Below are 13,955 nucleotides of genomic sequence, written 5' to 3'. Positions count from 1 at the left end.
CAAAATAGACAGGACCGCCTTGACCCCCGCTCATATACTACCCCTCCTTCTTTTTCACTGTCCCCCTGTCTCACTGTCTCTTTTCTGTCGCTTGGTGTTCGGAAACGGCACGTAGTGGGACTTCGCAACAGTACTGCGAGTCCGCACCAAGTCTATCAAACCTGGAACACCGGCAACGCTAAAACATCTCCATAGGCAGGCTCTAACAAAGACCGGATTATTAACCAGGCAAGGGGGAGAGGAGAACCAAAAAGAAAAGGACATCAATTTGTATTTTGAAACCAAGAGGTGAGTTAGCGATTCGGCGTGAGTTCATATTAAATTACAAGCAATAATTTGAACTATGGAATTACTGAATTGCCTGCTGCGTTGTCATTTTTGCGCATTGGCTGGTATTTGTACGTATGGTTTGACATTGCGCATTTCCTCGGAGTATTTCGCATACTATTACGAAGCACACTGAGTTTTAACCGGGGTATGTATTTGTCTCTGGAGTGTTTATGGGAATAGTCTAAGGTGTCTGTACGAGTGAGGGAGAGATGGGTACACCCCGGCCTTTCTTAAGGGGAAAATGAGGTTATTTCATTCTTCTGTCCCACAGTAAATCTGGTATGAGGGTGTTTGGAGGGGCAACGGGGGGCGTTAAACGCGCAGTTTGTCATTACTATATTAGGAAAGTGCTCGTGTCATTCTCTCTGTCGTAAGAGACATGCGCATGGGACCTCGTCAAGATCCCAGATGCTCTATGATATTATGCTGATGCGCCCACACTTTCCGTGGATGAGGCTAAATTTCACTGTAGTTTTGAGAAAGTTTACGGCGAAGTGGGTGCTTAGGCTCATTGGAGATTTAAGTACAGTGTTTGAACTAGTTTATGGTTAACGGAGAATAGTTACTATTGTGTGACAATAAAACAGTCTTTGTTGATTGAAACATTCAGGTGAAAAGCAATTGTCTTGTTCATTTCAGTTACTGGAAGAATAGCGTCTCTTCCCACAAATTATTGTTATTTTGAAAATGAAAGCACGAATTCTCGAAGAATATTAGTTGCATATGCCTTGCAAACTTGGTTAAACTAGTTCACCAGCTAGGCCCACACACTAAGGTGGTAAATCCCCACCCTTATGCATTGTTTACATCAACTATCCCTTTCAATTGGCTTTACTTTTAAATCTCTAGGATTTTCAATATGATATCCATAGTGTCATGACTTCATTTAAGTATATTAAGATAATAAAACAACCATAATTGCACAGCAGCACATATTTAAATTACTTCCTGTAGTTCATCCACTAAAAAAAAAAAAAATCTGCATGAGCTATCTACGGTGGAGTGGGGCTTGAGGTACTGAATGTGTGTCTGTTTTGCTGTCATTTAATCAGTTATATTCCTGGACAGTCAGCCTTTCAGAACAACAATGTGATGGCAAAACAGCACAGGAGTAATGATAACTGAGTACTTAATGTACCATCAAATCTTCACAACAAAGCAGATTCACATTGTAAGCTCAGTAATTACTAATATAAGTACATCTGTCTCCAGTAATGGTGCAGAACAATGTTAAGTCAACATTTAGAACAACTTAATGTGTGTAACTAAATATCAGATTATATTTGAGTTAACTACAACTTGCAAAAAGACAAGTGCCATGTTTTTGCTATGTGTGATGGACTAGACACCTAAGAAGGTGGGAAACTTTTGTTCTTTATTAAAAACCAAGAGTGAGACTATATTTGATGTGAGACCAAACCCAGCAAAAATTCACCACACAAAAGAAGCACATTCACTTCAGTTCTGTCACTGCAGGCCAGTAGTGATTAAATGTCAGTAAGAATCATTATTCTCTGTCAAGATATTGATCCACTTGAAAAGTGAATTAACCTGGGATCTGAACGCAAGAATTTGTCTTTCCAAACTGAATCTTTTGTAATGTTGACTAATTTATTTCCATAAGTGTGTTATTAGCAAGTAGAGGTACAGCATGGACCCCCTGTAGAACTAACACATCCTTCCCAGCCCCCCCCCCCCCCCCCCCCCCCCCCGAGCTTGTCGTTAGGGGGACATAGCAGGGGTTTCCTTTGAATACTTCATAATTCCGGGTTAATAATTCCATAATTTCTGCTCTGTTATACACAAGCTAAGCAGACTCGGTTTCACCTCTGGGAAAATACCTAATGGGTATGTTTCACCATGAGAGTTCTGAAGCTGCCAGTTTTCAGTGTAACTGTGAGAAGGTTAATGTTTAACGTTCAATATCAACCTTTCCCTCATTAGTCTGTCATGCCCTCAAGTCCTTCTCCTCTCTCTGATAAATTGTTAAGTTTTATTTGAGTGTTTGTAAGGAATTTGTGGATCAACATGAACACTGAACAGGTTAGCGTGATTATACATCACTTTTGCTCAATTCTTTTGATGTTTCAAAGCAAGGTTTCAGAGTTACTTGTCCATTGCTTAAGCATTTATTGATGAATCACACTGTATTTTTAAATTGCATGTATGAAGATCAGCGCAAAACAACCCATAAATATATTTTGGAAATATTGTTCACAAGAATGTGCTTATAATACATGAAAATGTATTCATGATGCAACTTGATTTTTGATACAATCAATATTGCACCATAAAAGGGTCTCATTATCAACATTCATAATGATCTATGAGATATTTTTACTTATTCTGAGTGAAACTTATTTGAAGAGGACAAGATCATTGTCCACCAAGAGTTGGTAACTAAATATGGGTTTTTTTGTACAGCAACCAACTGTTACATCTGTTCTGTAACAGTTGTTTGCTAAATGACTATCAGTTTGGGTTCTCTGACTTTCTGCTCTCATCTTTTTTTTTTTTTTTTGTAGCGATGAGTCGCAGTATTGTTCGACAGAGTAAGTTCCGGCACGTTTTTGGCCAATCTGCAAAGGCAGAACAGTGCTATGATGACATTCGTGTTTCCAAGGTAACATGGGACAGCTCCTTCTGTGCAGTCAACCCCAAGTTTCTCGCCGTTATTGTCGAGTCCAGTGGAGGGGGGGCTTTTCTAGTCCTGCCACTTTCAAAGGTTTGTAAAATGGGAAATTTTTGTCTTAAGAGATACATCAGAATTAGTGGAAACATAATTTGTGTTACTTCTTCTGAAAATACGCTAGTGTAACATGCGGTTTCTAAGTTTGCTTCATGACCAAAACATATTACTACCAGTCATTTTTATTTTGTGTATACATGTAGCTTTTGTAAAGGAAAAAAATCTGACTAAACGCTTTTAGACGCTCTGAGGTTTTGAGAGACAGATAATTCACCATGACTGACTAACTTATAATAATGTTCATAGTGTTTTCCCAAGTGCTTAAGATGAATATTTACAACTAACAGAAGGTATAGAATAAAACAGTGCCTGTGAGATTACATATATAGTGACAACAATTGTCCCGTGTGCACTTGGCCTCTTTGGGGTGCTTGAGAAGTAGCCCAGTCTGTCACTGTAGCATGTGGACACCCCTCCCCCCACAGGCTTTTCAGATTCACCCTCTTCAGGGGCACCCTCTGAAACACGGACCTCACCTGGCCCTGGCCCTCACTCTTCACATATCTTCCCTCTAGTAACATACTAATTTGCTCAGATTGTCTCTTGAATGGTCCAGTTTTTCACATTAAACAGATGCTGCAGCTATAGTTTTTACTCCTCAGTTTGCTTGGCACTGTGACCTCTCCCCTCTTCTATTGATCAATTATTAAGTCAGTGAACTGCAACATCAAAAGAGTTGGAGTTTCTGCAGTTCAGGTGCAATGTGATTAGTCACAAATTGTCAATATTTTCATTTAGCCCAAGAAAAGTGTGATAAAACCAAATACACTAAAATGATCACAGCACAAATATTCTGTACTCATGTCCACTTGCCACCCTGTACATGGGGTTTGTCTGTTTAGTGATGCAAAAAGCAGTCTGTAGGACAGCTGAGTCTGATTAGGAACACATGCACTAGCTTATTTCCTGATGAAAAGAGGGATACTCTTCATTGTCCTGTCATTGCAGGCTCAGAGAGACACAGACATATATTACCTAGGCTTGGACAGATTTGCTATAAATACCCAGCTTGCCATATCCCCTGTGCACAGTCTCTAGCAACCTAGAAGAAAAACTCCCTTTTCAACGCCTCATCACAGGGTTATAAATACACACTAGCACAGTGGGGAGGGGTGTGGCAAGAGGAGGGGCTCCCAGGGCAGAACCAGACATGTGTTCACACCAACTAAACAAGAACGAAACAAATAGCAATGAAGTTACATCACCCGTTAGTAGGGATAAATGTCTAATGACAGATGAGAGCTTTTTACAGACAGATGTATGACATTAACACTAAAACACGCTTAATTACCATAGGCTTCATTCCCAGAACTCTTATTTTAAGTGTAGGTGCAAAATGTTTACATAACAGTTCAATTATTTCTGTAGTCTTTTGCTGAAATCATATAGATACACCAGATCTTAAAGACACACTCAGTATGTTGTGCTTTAACTGACCAGCAACAATGAACATGATCTTGGCAGAAATAGATCTTGAAACCCTTTTTTGTATTGGCTTTGGTATGACAGGTATATTAGTGAAGCTGTAAGTTAGTTCCAGCTTACAGAGGTGGCAGAATGTGTTATGCTGCATATTGGTCATTATTATCTTGTAAATAGGAACTGTCGTGATTTGTAGAATTGCTGTCTTTTAGAATCACTGTGTGTGTGTGTGTGTGCGTGTGTGTGTGTGTGTGTGCGTGAGTCTTCACGATCCTGTTTTGTGCTATATATTAAAGGTGGGACGTGTGGACAAAAACTACCCGCTGGTCGTGGGACACTCTGGCCCTGTCCTGGACATCGACTGGTGTCCCCACAATGACAACATCCTGGCCAGCGGCTCTGAGGACTGCACCGCCATGGTAACTATTCAATCAATCGTTCTGTTCCTACATCTATTTTGGGGACAGTGTCTCTGTCAGGCTAATCATAACAACACGTGCTCTCACTTAATGAACCATTTCAATCAGCATCATTACAGTAGGTAAGAGAATCAAACAAGTTGTCTCATATTCCCTTTGCAGAACCAGGGACTAATGTTATATTGTCAATAGAAGTATCAGATTATTTAAAATAAAAATACTGCTAACTAAAAAAGAAAGGTTAACTAATCACATGTCAGAAACATGGTCCTATTTAGCCCTGAATGACAATATTTCCCTTTAGTAACCTAATGCATGAGGTTGTTGATATTGTGTATTTTAATTTAAAGTGGGAAAAAACAAATAATCCACCTCAGATATGAGGTCAGCCTTCAGAGTAGATGATCACATTCCTGTCGTCAACCACGTATTTTACTCGTAAATGGTACTTTAAACTTGATGTACTGTGTTGATGTTGATGGGCTAAATTCAGCCCAGAAGGACAGCAAATAGTCTTATCCAAAAAGCATCCCCGTGTTTTTTTTTAAATGAAACTTTCCATTTAGCAAGGTGCCTTTCTCCATTGTTGTGTAAGCACAAGTTCATAGGTTGTATTACTTATTAGTTATCCAGCATTAGTACACTCTGACGGAACAAGTGTCGCAAAGACCAATATAGCTTAATAGCATTTATTTCGATAGCTTCGATTTGCACCTATGTTTGTGGAATAACAAGTTTAATAATAATAATAATATGTTTTCCAACACAACTGATTTTTTTAATAAAAAAAGACTTAAGTAATTTATGACAGTTTTTAAAACTAGCTCACAGTTATTTTGTTAGGTCAACATATAAAGAATCTTTCAATATTTTGGGGTTAAGTACATTTAAACATTCACCAAAAATGAACCATGGTGGTTAACACAAAAGCAAATAAGTGTGTCTATGAGTAAGTCTTGTTTAAAAACATATTTATTAAAAAAAGAAAAAAAGAACAGTAAGAGATAGATCCTGCCTCAGCGACTATCAAGTAACCACACAGTATTGACAGATAACATGAGTAAAAACAGAGGCTTAAATGGGAGGGAAGAGGATGATGATATAGATGTTGGACTGAAGACTGAGAGCTGTTTTTTTGCAGACACTTAAAGTATGAAGAGTATGCCCACACAAGCCCAAGAGATATCATATAAGATCCCTCGTCACCCAGTGTGGCCCTCAGTGATGAATAATGAGCTGCACTGTGTTCATCTGTCCACGCCACAGTGTGTACAGGGTTACAGTACAAAAACAAAAACAAAGTGGTTGGCACATTGACAAAGCTTTTTACAGCATGCTCTTTGTGTGTATGTGTGGGGGGTGAATGAGCGACAGCTGGATCTGATGTGGGTTTCCTTTCATATCTCTACAAACAAAATGGCAATTGCCATTACTACATAATTAATACTGCTCAGTGGTTTGCTTTAAACATAACTGCCTGTTGTGACATGTCACATGCTATGTAACTTGCCCCTGATGTGAAACTGTCAGAGAGGCATCACCAGGTAGAGAACATTAATGCTCTTTTATTGGAAAGTCGTTTTAAAATAGGCATTTGCATGTAGAGGCATGTCTGAGGGCCCTTACAAGAGGCACCCTGTCGCACAGCCAACATGAGCAAAAGTGTCCTAGATCAACAAGGAACTTTAAAGAGTTCCCAACCCAACACACCATGTGTAGGAAACACACAGATGACACAACTCATTAGGCACTGGTTCACAGACTGAAAATGAACTGAACATTACCAATGTAATGATGTGACAAATCACCAATGACTGGAAATATGATGAAAGAATAATAGTGTAGCCTTAGAGGAGTACCTTACACTGCCTAAACTAATCATATCACTCAAATTTTTAACCCACCCAGTAATTCAGACTTCTGTATTCATGTGTTACTTAATCTTTAATCAACAAGACACTCTTTAAGTCACATGGTATCAAATGCTGTCAGTTATGAGTAACTTAGACATACATCAAAATACTTAAGTTGTAGATAATCTTTCAAGGAAAACATGAATTAAAGAAAGGTAGACATCTTCATTCAACATCTACATGGTCCCCTGCTTTTAGGGCCTAACCAGACTTCTATCTACTTACCCCTTTTCCCGTCTCCTAGTTACAAACTAAAATCACCGGGAGGGCTCTACCACCATAGGATAGTACAGCATTTGGAATGAGCTAATGGCTCTTAGAGTGTGTTTTGTGTCTGTGTGACTCTGGGCTTAGAGGGACTCACTGCAGCTGTCCCCCCGTATGTCCCAGAACTGTCAGGGCATTCATGCTTTTGAAATGTAGGGTTAACATTCCCAGAACATAATAGTAATATTATACAGTAATGTTAACCTCTGAAATCCACGGGGGGCTTATGCCAACTGTGCTATGATGGAGGTATAATGAGAGGATCTTTCTATAGTTCATGATTGTGTTTCTCAGTGCTCATGAGACATAGTGAGCTCATTATTAGCCCTAACAATAGCCTTGGTGGATTTGTGGTTACCAATAACTTTTACAGTTGCTTTCAGATAAATATGAAACCACCTTAGTAACCACCATTATAAAGAGTCTGTTTTCGCTACTTGATATTTTTAATGGATCTGGAGTACACCGGATTACTTTGCTCGGTAAAATGTGTAACTGTATATGAGATATGTCTAAATGTATGTAACAGCTTAGCATCACAGAAACTCACTTTTATGATGTGATAAATGAGTGTATATCACCCCCCACCACCACTGCCCCACACACACACACACACACACACACACACACACACACACACACACACACACACACATACACATACATTTTCTAGCAACATTTTCAAACGTCTACACTGTTTATATGCTTTTTTTCTTCTTACTTAATGCTTAATGATCATTGTTCTGTTTCTCTTTTCTGTTCTTCCACTTTCATGGTTACTGTGTGGTCCACAAATGAATCTATTATTACTTTTGCTATTATTATTACTGCGCCTACAGCACACGTCTCTTAACCACAGACCTACCGTGTCACATACCACACATACAGTACACACGAGACCACATTACAGATTATACATATGATACACCCCATAGATACCATCGGCACTCTTCAAACTTCACATACCTCAGACACTTTTCACATCTCTCTACTTCCACTCATCCATCAGCCCTTGTTATCTATTCATTAAACAATCATTATTCACTGATAAATCTTTTTTTAGTATAGTTGGCACCATCACTATTCATTCAAAATATGTCTCAGAGCTGCTAGGCTTTTTAATCTATTGTTCCATCCATCTAATTAACTGTCTTCTCATTTATTTGTCCATCCATCTGTTCACACCTTTAGTCTATTTCTATTTGAACTGCTCTATAGAGTCTGGCCAACATACTATTGGTAAATGTACCTTCATCATCTTCTGTAAACACTGTGCTCCTCCTGTTCAACATGTTCCTCTTACTCAATGCTAAAACACCATAACCCCACCCTACCAAATAACCATTATTCTCATATAAATGTATTGTACCGTATATATATATATATGATTCCTCTCATAAATGTCTTGTAACTATGTTGTGACCCTGTAATCCTTTCCTTTCTTCTTGTGGTGACCATTCTGTCATCATTCATTTAAACCTCCATCCACCCCTCCAGCCTTCAACACAACCTTCAGTCACATTTTTTGAACTATACTTTTGGCACTCTCCCTGTTTCTCCTTATCATAGGGTGTTCCCGCTTTTTCTTGGCCTCAGTCAGCCCTGTTTGTCCATCCATCCAGATATTATACTTGTTGTTTATCACTACAAAAGTTAACACCTGTGGCAAATATTACCTTTACTGATATCAGAGCTTGAAAGATCATAACTGCTATAGCTTTGGATTTTTCAAGACAATTTAAAATTTGTGATTTAACTTTACATGCTAGCTATCCTTCCACCAAATCTCTCTCCCCATTTAGGTGTGGCAGATCCCAGATCATGTTCCCACTCGTCCCATAACGGATCCTATCGTGGTGTTAGAAGGGCACTCAAAACGTGTTGGCATCATCACCTGGCATCCCACCACCCGTAATATCCTCCTCACGGCAGGTAAGTCTTGATGCATGGAGGATCAACTTTGAAAGAGGCGTTATTTTGGGGGCACTTTTTTGTTGGATCATCTGTAGAAAAGACTGCTAAGTTATCTGATGTTTCACAAGGAACTGTTGCCAAGCCGATGCCAGCATGGAGGTTTGAAGGACAGTCACCAACAATTAGGATCCATTGTGGTCGAAGGAACATGTGATGACAATCATATGTGATGACAATCCATTTGGTTTAATATGCTAGGCACAGCAGTCAGGCAGCTCTAAATCAGCAGACTGCAAACATCAATCCAGAGCATGAGCTGCCATTATTATGAAGTAGAGCCTGTCAATAACTTCACAGAAAATGTTATAATTAGGTTGCTGTGCATAAATCCCTCATTAAATGGAACTTCTATGTCTCAATCTTTCAGGCAGCGATAACTTGATCATCATCTGGAATGTGGGGACAGGAGAGCCACTGATCTCTATGGATGACCACCCTGACCTCATCTACAATGTCAGCTGGAACCGCAATGGAAGCCTGTTCTGCACCACTTGCAAAGACCGTCGGCTCCGTGTGTGTGATCCACGCAAGAGAGAGGTCGTGGCGGTGAGTCAAAGGACACAGAGGGCACAGAGGGAAGGGAAGAAATGGCATTATGAAACAGACCAATCAATCTTGCTAAGCTGGCTGGCAAACCCCTTAGCCTGACCACCAACACAGTGGGCTTTATAGTTCAACTGGCGAAGCCAAATGTATTTCCTCAAAGGGCTTTAGAGACTTAAGTGGTATACGTGTGGGGGAATAGGCAGTTTGTCAGGCTAGTTGTACTGGTTGACAGTCAAATTTCAGAATTATAAGGAGCATTATGTTCAATGGCCTATGAGAAAGAACAAAAGAACAAGAGATTGAGAACTGTATTATCCCATAATTTCAAATAACATGCCTTACCATGGTCATTGGCCAAAAGCAGAAGTGGCAAGAAAGATACCATGAAATATGGCAGTTTATTGCAGATTTTCAATGTGATATAGTGGTACTTTGTCAAAATGAATGACGCATGGTGAGAGAAACAATGAAAGGGTTTCTGAACACTTCTAAGCAATGACTGATTCACGCCCAAACTTGCTGATTCCTGATGGTACCTGACATTCTTTTTTAAATACTAGCCCTGGTCTTGTTTATTCTCCAGGAAAGACTGGCTCCACACGAGGGCATAAGACCTATGCGTGCCATTTTCACCAGGGAGGGCAACATCTTCACTACAGGCTTCACCCGGATGAGTCAGAGAGAGTTAGGCCTTTGGGATCCGGTAGGTTCTTAATTTGTTGTTTATACAACAAGTCATACTCTGATGTCTTAAACGCTTTGAGACCTGCACAGAACTGGAATCATACACATGCTTAGAAGACACCAGTAAGCTGTAACAAACTGAAATCTCATTTGCAGACAAATTTTGAGGAGCCCATTGCACTACTGGAGTTGGACACAAGTAATGGGGTCTTGTTGCCATACTATGATCCTGATACCAACATGGTTTATCTCTGTGGCAAGGTTTGTGTCTTTATTTTATCATGTAAGTGTGGTTTAATACCAAATTTAACGATAACATCATTCTGTGGTCTGTATTTCTCTGTCTGTCTGTCTCTTCTCTATCTCTAGGGTGACAGTAGCATCCGGTATTTTGAGATCACAGAGGAACCTCCCTATGTGCATTATGTCAGCACATACAGCAGTAAGGAACCCCAGCGAGGGATGGGCTTCATGCCCAAGAGAGGCGTGGATGTCAGCAAGTGTGAAATCGCTAGGTCAGCCACTAGGGTTTGGGTGGGAACCGCAACTGAATATACTGTTGTTGAATGAGGGGTGTGGAACTGCTTTTGGAACATGAGCAGACCTAAATGCTTGCAAATCAAAATGGTATTTTTGCTTGTGGCCTTTAGCCTCTCCTCTTTCACAGGTTATACAAACTCCATGAGAGAAAATGTGAGCCTATCATGATGACCGTTCCCAGAAAGGTACATTAAATCCAACTCTCAGATGTTCTGTCAGTTTTAGGTTTATGATAAAGCCGGAAAATTATTCAGAATCTGTACAATACGCAAAATTTGTCCTGAAGCTGTTTTTCACAGGCTTGAGTGATGTAAGTGACGACAATAACAATCTACAGTTGGACTATGTCCGCTGGAAGACCTGAGGGTTTAATCTCAGTTGATTTATGTTGAGTGATGATGCTTTATCTATCATCTCTAAATTCCCCATGCTTTCTCTCCTCACATGTCTCATCTCGCCTCTTGTCACAGTCGGACTTATTCCAAGATGACTTGTACCCAGACACAGCAGGTCCAGAACCTGCTTTGGAGCCTGAGGAGTGGCTGGAGGGCCGTGATGAAGACCCCATCTTAGTGTCCATGAGGGATGGCTACATCCCTCCAAAGAGCAGAGAGCTCAAGGTTGCCAAGAAGAATGTTCTAGAATCTAGGCCTTCTCCTCGCAGGAGTATGTCCTCCTGTGATGGAAGCAACTTGCCAGTAAGTGGGGTTTTTTCTTTCTCTCTTCAGAAATGAAATCTCTTCTTTGTTCTCTCCTTATTCAGCCTATTTCTGATTATCTTTCCCTGTCTTCGTTCACGATTCTGAATCCTTTCTTTTCTCCCTTTTCATCCTCAACCCTCCCCCCTTTTTCTTTCTCTCCATGCTACTCTATTTATCCTGATTCCCTCTTTCCTCTATCCTTGAATTATTGCTCCTTCCTTTTCTTGGTTTGTCTCTCTCATATCTTTCTTTCTGTTCTCCCTCTTTCTATCCTCTCCACTTTCTAGCCACAGTTACTGGAGAAACTCCTGGAGGAGATTCAGAATCTGAAGGCCACAGTTCTCTCTCAGGAAAAAAGAATCTGTGATTTAGAGAATAAGCTTTCCAAGTACACTAACGGCACTGTCTGACCTTCTTTGTGCAAATACTTAACTACACTGCTCCAGTCACTGCTGCTTAAATACCTCTTCTACATTCACACTTTTAACTGCTCCAGCCCAATCATGCTCAGGTTTTTAGCATTTATCTCTAACTCCATTCTGCGTGTAGCCTTTCAGAAAGCCTTTAGTATTTGCACAGGATGTAAGCATCTGTAGTAAGGGCTGTGTGGTGATGAGGAGTTAAGGAGTTAAGATGGTGTTAAGGCCTTTAAACTTGTATCAGTGTGTTTGTTATTTGACACTTTACATCATTTCATGCTGGTGTTTACGTGCTCTTTAGTATATCGTTTACTTATGCTTATGGTAAATAGTATTACACCATAGATGCCATTTATGAAGGCTACCCTGGAACACCACAAAATAAGTTTTAAAAATCAACCTACCACTTGGCTGCCAGTACTGACAATGAGAATGAAACTTGAGGAAAGCCCAACAAATGCAAGTATAACTCATTAATAAGATAATTCAGTGAGCACCTTACATGACAGTCACTCTCTCCTGGGGAGCCACTCTGTTAACACACCGCATCAGGCATATCAGGTACCATTTTTAGTTGGCCAAGACTTTGGTCTTGGAAGTTTGAGGCTGACAAGCCTTAAGCTAGAAAATACCTGAAACAACAACAATAACAAGAACAAGAAAAAAACACTAATACAGACCTGAGTATTGTTGTTCCAAATTGAACATGGCCATAACAGAAACACATAAAAATGCCAGTGTTTTAAGAGTTACTTTTAAGTTAGAAAGCATTCAGAGTGCATGGGTCCCCTCTGAGAGTCAGCTGTTTCTGTGTCATTTTTACATTGTGATTGAATAGTTGTGAATGGTAAGCAGTGAGCAGTCCAAGACTCCCATATGAGGTGCTACAGATAGCAAAGAATACCTCTGTCATCTGTCACAAACCATCATGAATCTGGACAAAACTTGATTTTCACCAGTCAAGCGGCATTTTCACCTTGCCGCAATGGAAGGCTGTTTAAAAATGTGACAAGGGATTTAAGACATTTTAAAAACAGATCAAGGATCAGTAGAAGATAACTGTTAAGTACTGTTCTACAGTACTTTTTGAGGTGTATCCAGGTATTTGGCCCCTACAGGTGCACTATACACTATATTATACTCTTCAGCTGCTTTGACCTATAGTAATGTCTTCACTGTAAGAGCACACAGGCAGACAGGTATATATACACATACACACCAACGTCCTCAACCTGCCATCTCTGACCAACACCGTAAAACACCTCTCAGATGGCTCTCATGAAACCTTGCAAAATGTAAATATTATTCTGAACAGAAAAATGGGAAAATATGAAGAAAAACATGAAAAAATGCAAAATGCCAAAACCAAAGAAATAAAAATTGATAGACGATCTTTGTGTGCTCTGTAGAGGGTAATATTTGAGTATTATGAAATCAATAAAACTTTTTGTAAGAAGCCTACATGTCTTTTTTTTTTCATCTTCATGGTTGGACTTGGACAATAAGGACACAGTGGTCAACCAGACCTTAAAAAAATCCACCACCATCACACATTTAGATGGACTGAAATACGCTGGTGAATTTAGATGGACTGAAACATGCTAGTACTTACAGACTAAACTTATGTTTCTTAGTATCGAAGGGTTTTGAATGTCACTGTGTGGAAGGATATCCAGTTTTCACACTGTAATCATCTTTAATGCTTAGAGACATTTATTTAGAGATATCCAACAGTAAGGAAATGACCATGCAGTTGAAAGGAAGTATGTTTGATTCATGAACATGAACAAACGAAAAGGACTCTACTTTCTGGAGAGTATGCAGCTTTTGCTAACTGGTGTTGTGCTACTGAGCAAGATGCTGCACTTCAGAAATGGTTCCAGTGCTCTGAACAGAACTGAACCAAAAAATCTGGAAGTTCCTTCAGATAAGAATGGTAGTTTAACTGACAATATGGTTTTTGGTTTTGTTTTGGGTTTTTTTTTTGTTTT

The 13,955-nt window shown here is 39.7% G+C and overlaps 1 protein-coding gene across 2 annotated transcripts; it reads left to right on the top strand.

Moving 5' to 3' along the window:
* The first annotated feature begins 91 nt into the window (after positions 1-91).
* On the top strand, positions 92-13,380 carry coro6 (coronin 6). Of its 2 annotated transcripts, XM_030781287.1 has the most exons (11): positions 92-288; positions 2,856-3,055; positions 4,798-4,920; positions 8,903-9,032; positions 9,442-9,620; positions 10,204-10,323; positions 10,461-10,565; positions 10,674-10,819; positions 10,972-11,029; positions 11,315-11,542; positions 11,833-13,380. In XM_030781287.1, exons 2-11 carry the CDS (start codon positions 2,858-2,860, stop codon positions 11,953-11,955), a joined length of 1,410 nt encoding a protein of 469 aa, XP_030637147.1. In that variant the 5' UTR covers positions 92-288; positions 2,856-2,857; the 3' UTR covers positions 11,956-13,380. The 2 variants fall into 2 exon arrangements, with proteins under 2 accessions (XP_030637147.1, XP_030637148.1); XM_030781288.1 differs by lacking the exon at positions 92-288 and having other exon boundaries at positions 2,834-3,055.
* Positions 13,381-13,955: the final 575 nt, after the last annotated feature.

The sequence above is a fragment of the Chanos chanos genome, chromosome 8, assembly GCF_902362185.1.
Source record: "Chanos chanos chromosome 8, fChaCha1.1, whole genome shotgun sequence".
NCBI lineage: Eukaryota > Metazoa > Chordata > Actinopteri > Gonorynchiformes > Chanidae > Chanos > Chanos chanos.
The sequence above is the reverse complement of the archived record's forward strand: the minus strand, read 5'-3'. Positions and strand labels throughout refer to the sequence as shown.

Excerpts from the sequence above, each read along its gene's own strand:
- coro6 (XM_030781287.1), top strand. The coding sequence starts at position 2,858 with ATGAGTCGCAGTATTGTTCGACAGAGTAAGTTCCGGCACGTTTTTGGC. Across the intron at positions 9,621-10,203 it reads GCAAGAGAGAGGTCGTGGCG|GAAAGACTGGCTCCACACGA; the intron begins GTGAGTCAAAGG and ends TTTATTCTCCAG. Across the intron at positions 11,030-11,314 it reads TGATGACCGTTCCCAGAAAG|TCGGACTTATTCCAAGATGA; the intron begins GTACATTAAATC and ends CTCTTGTCACAG.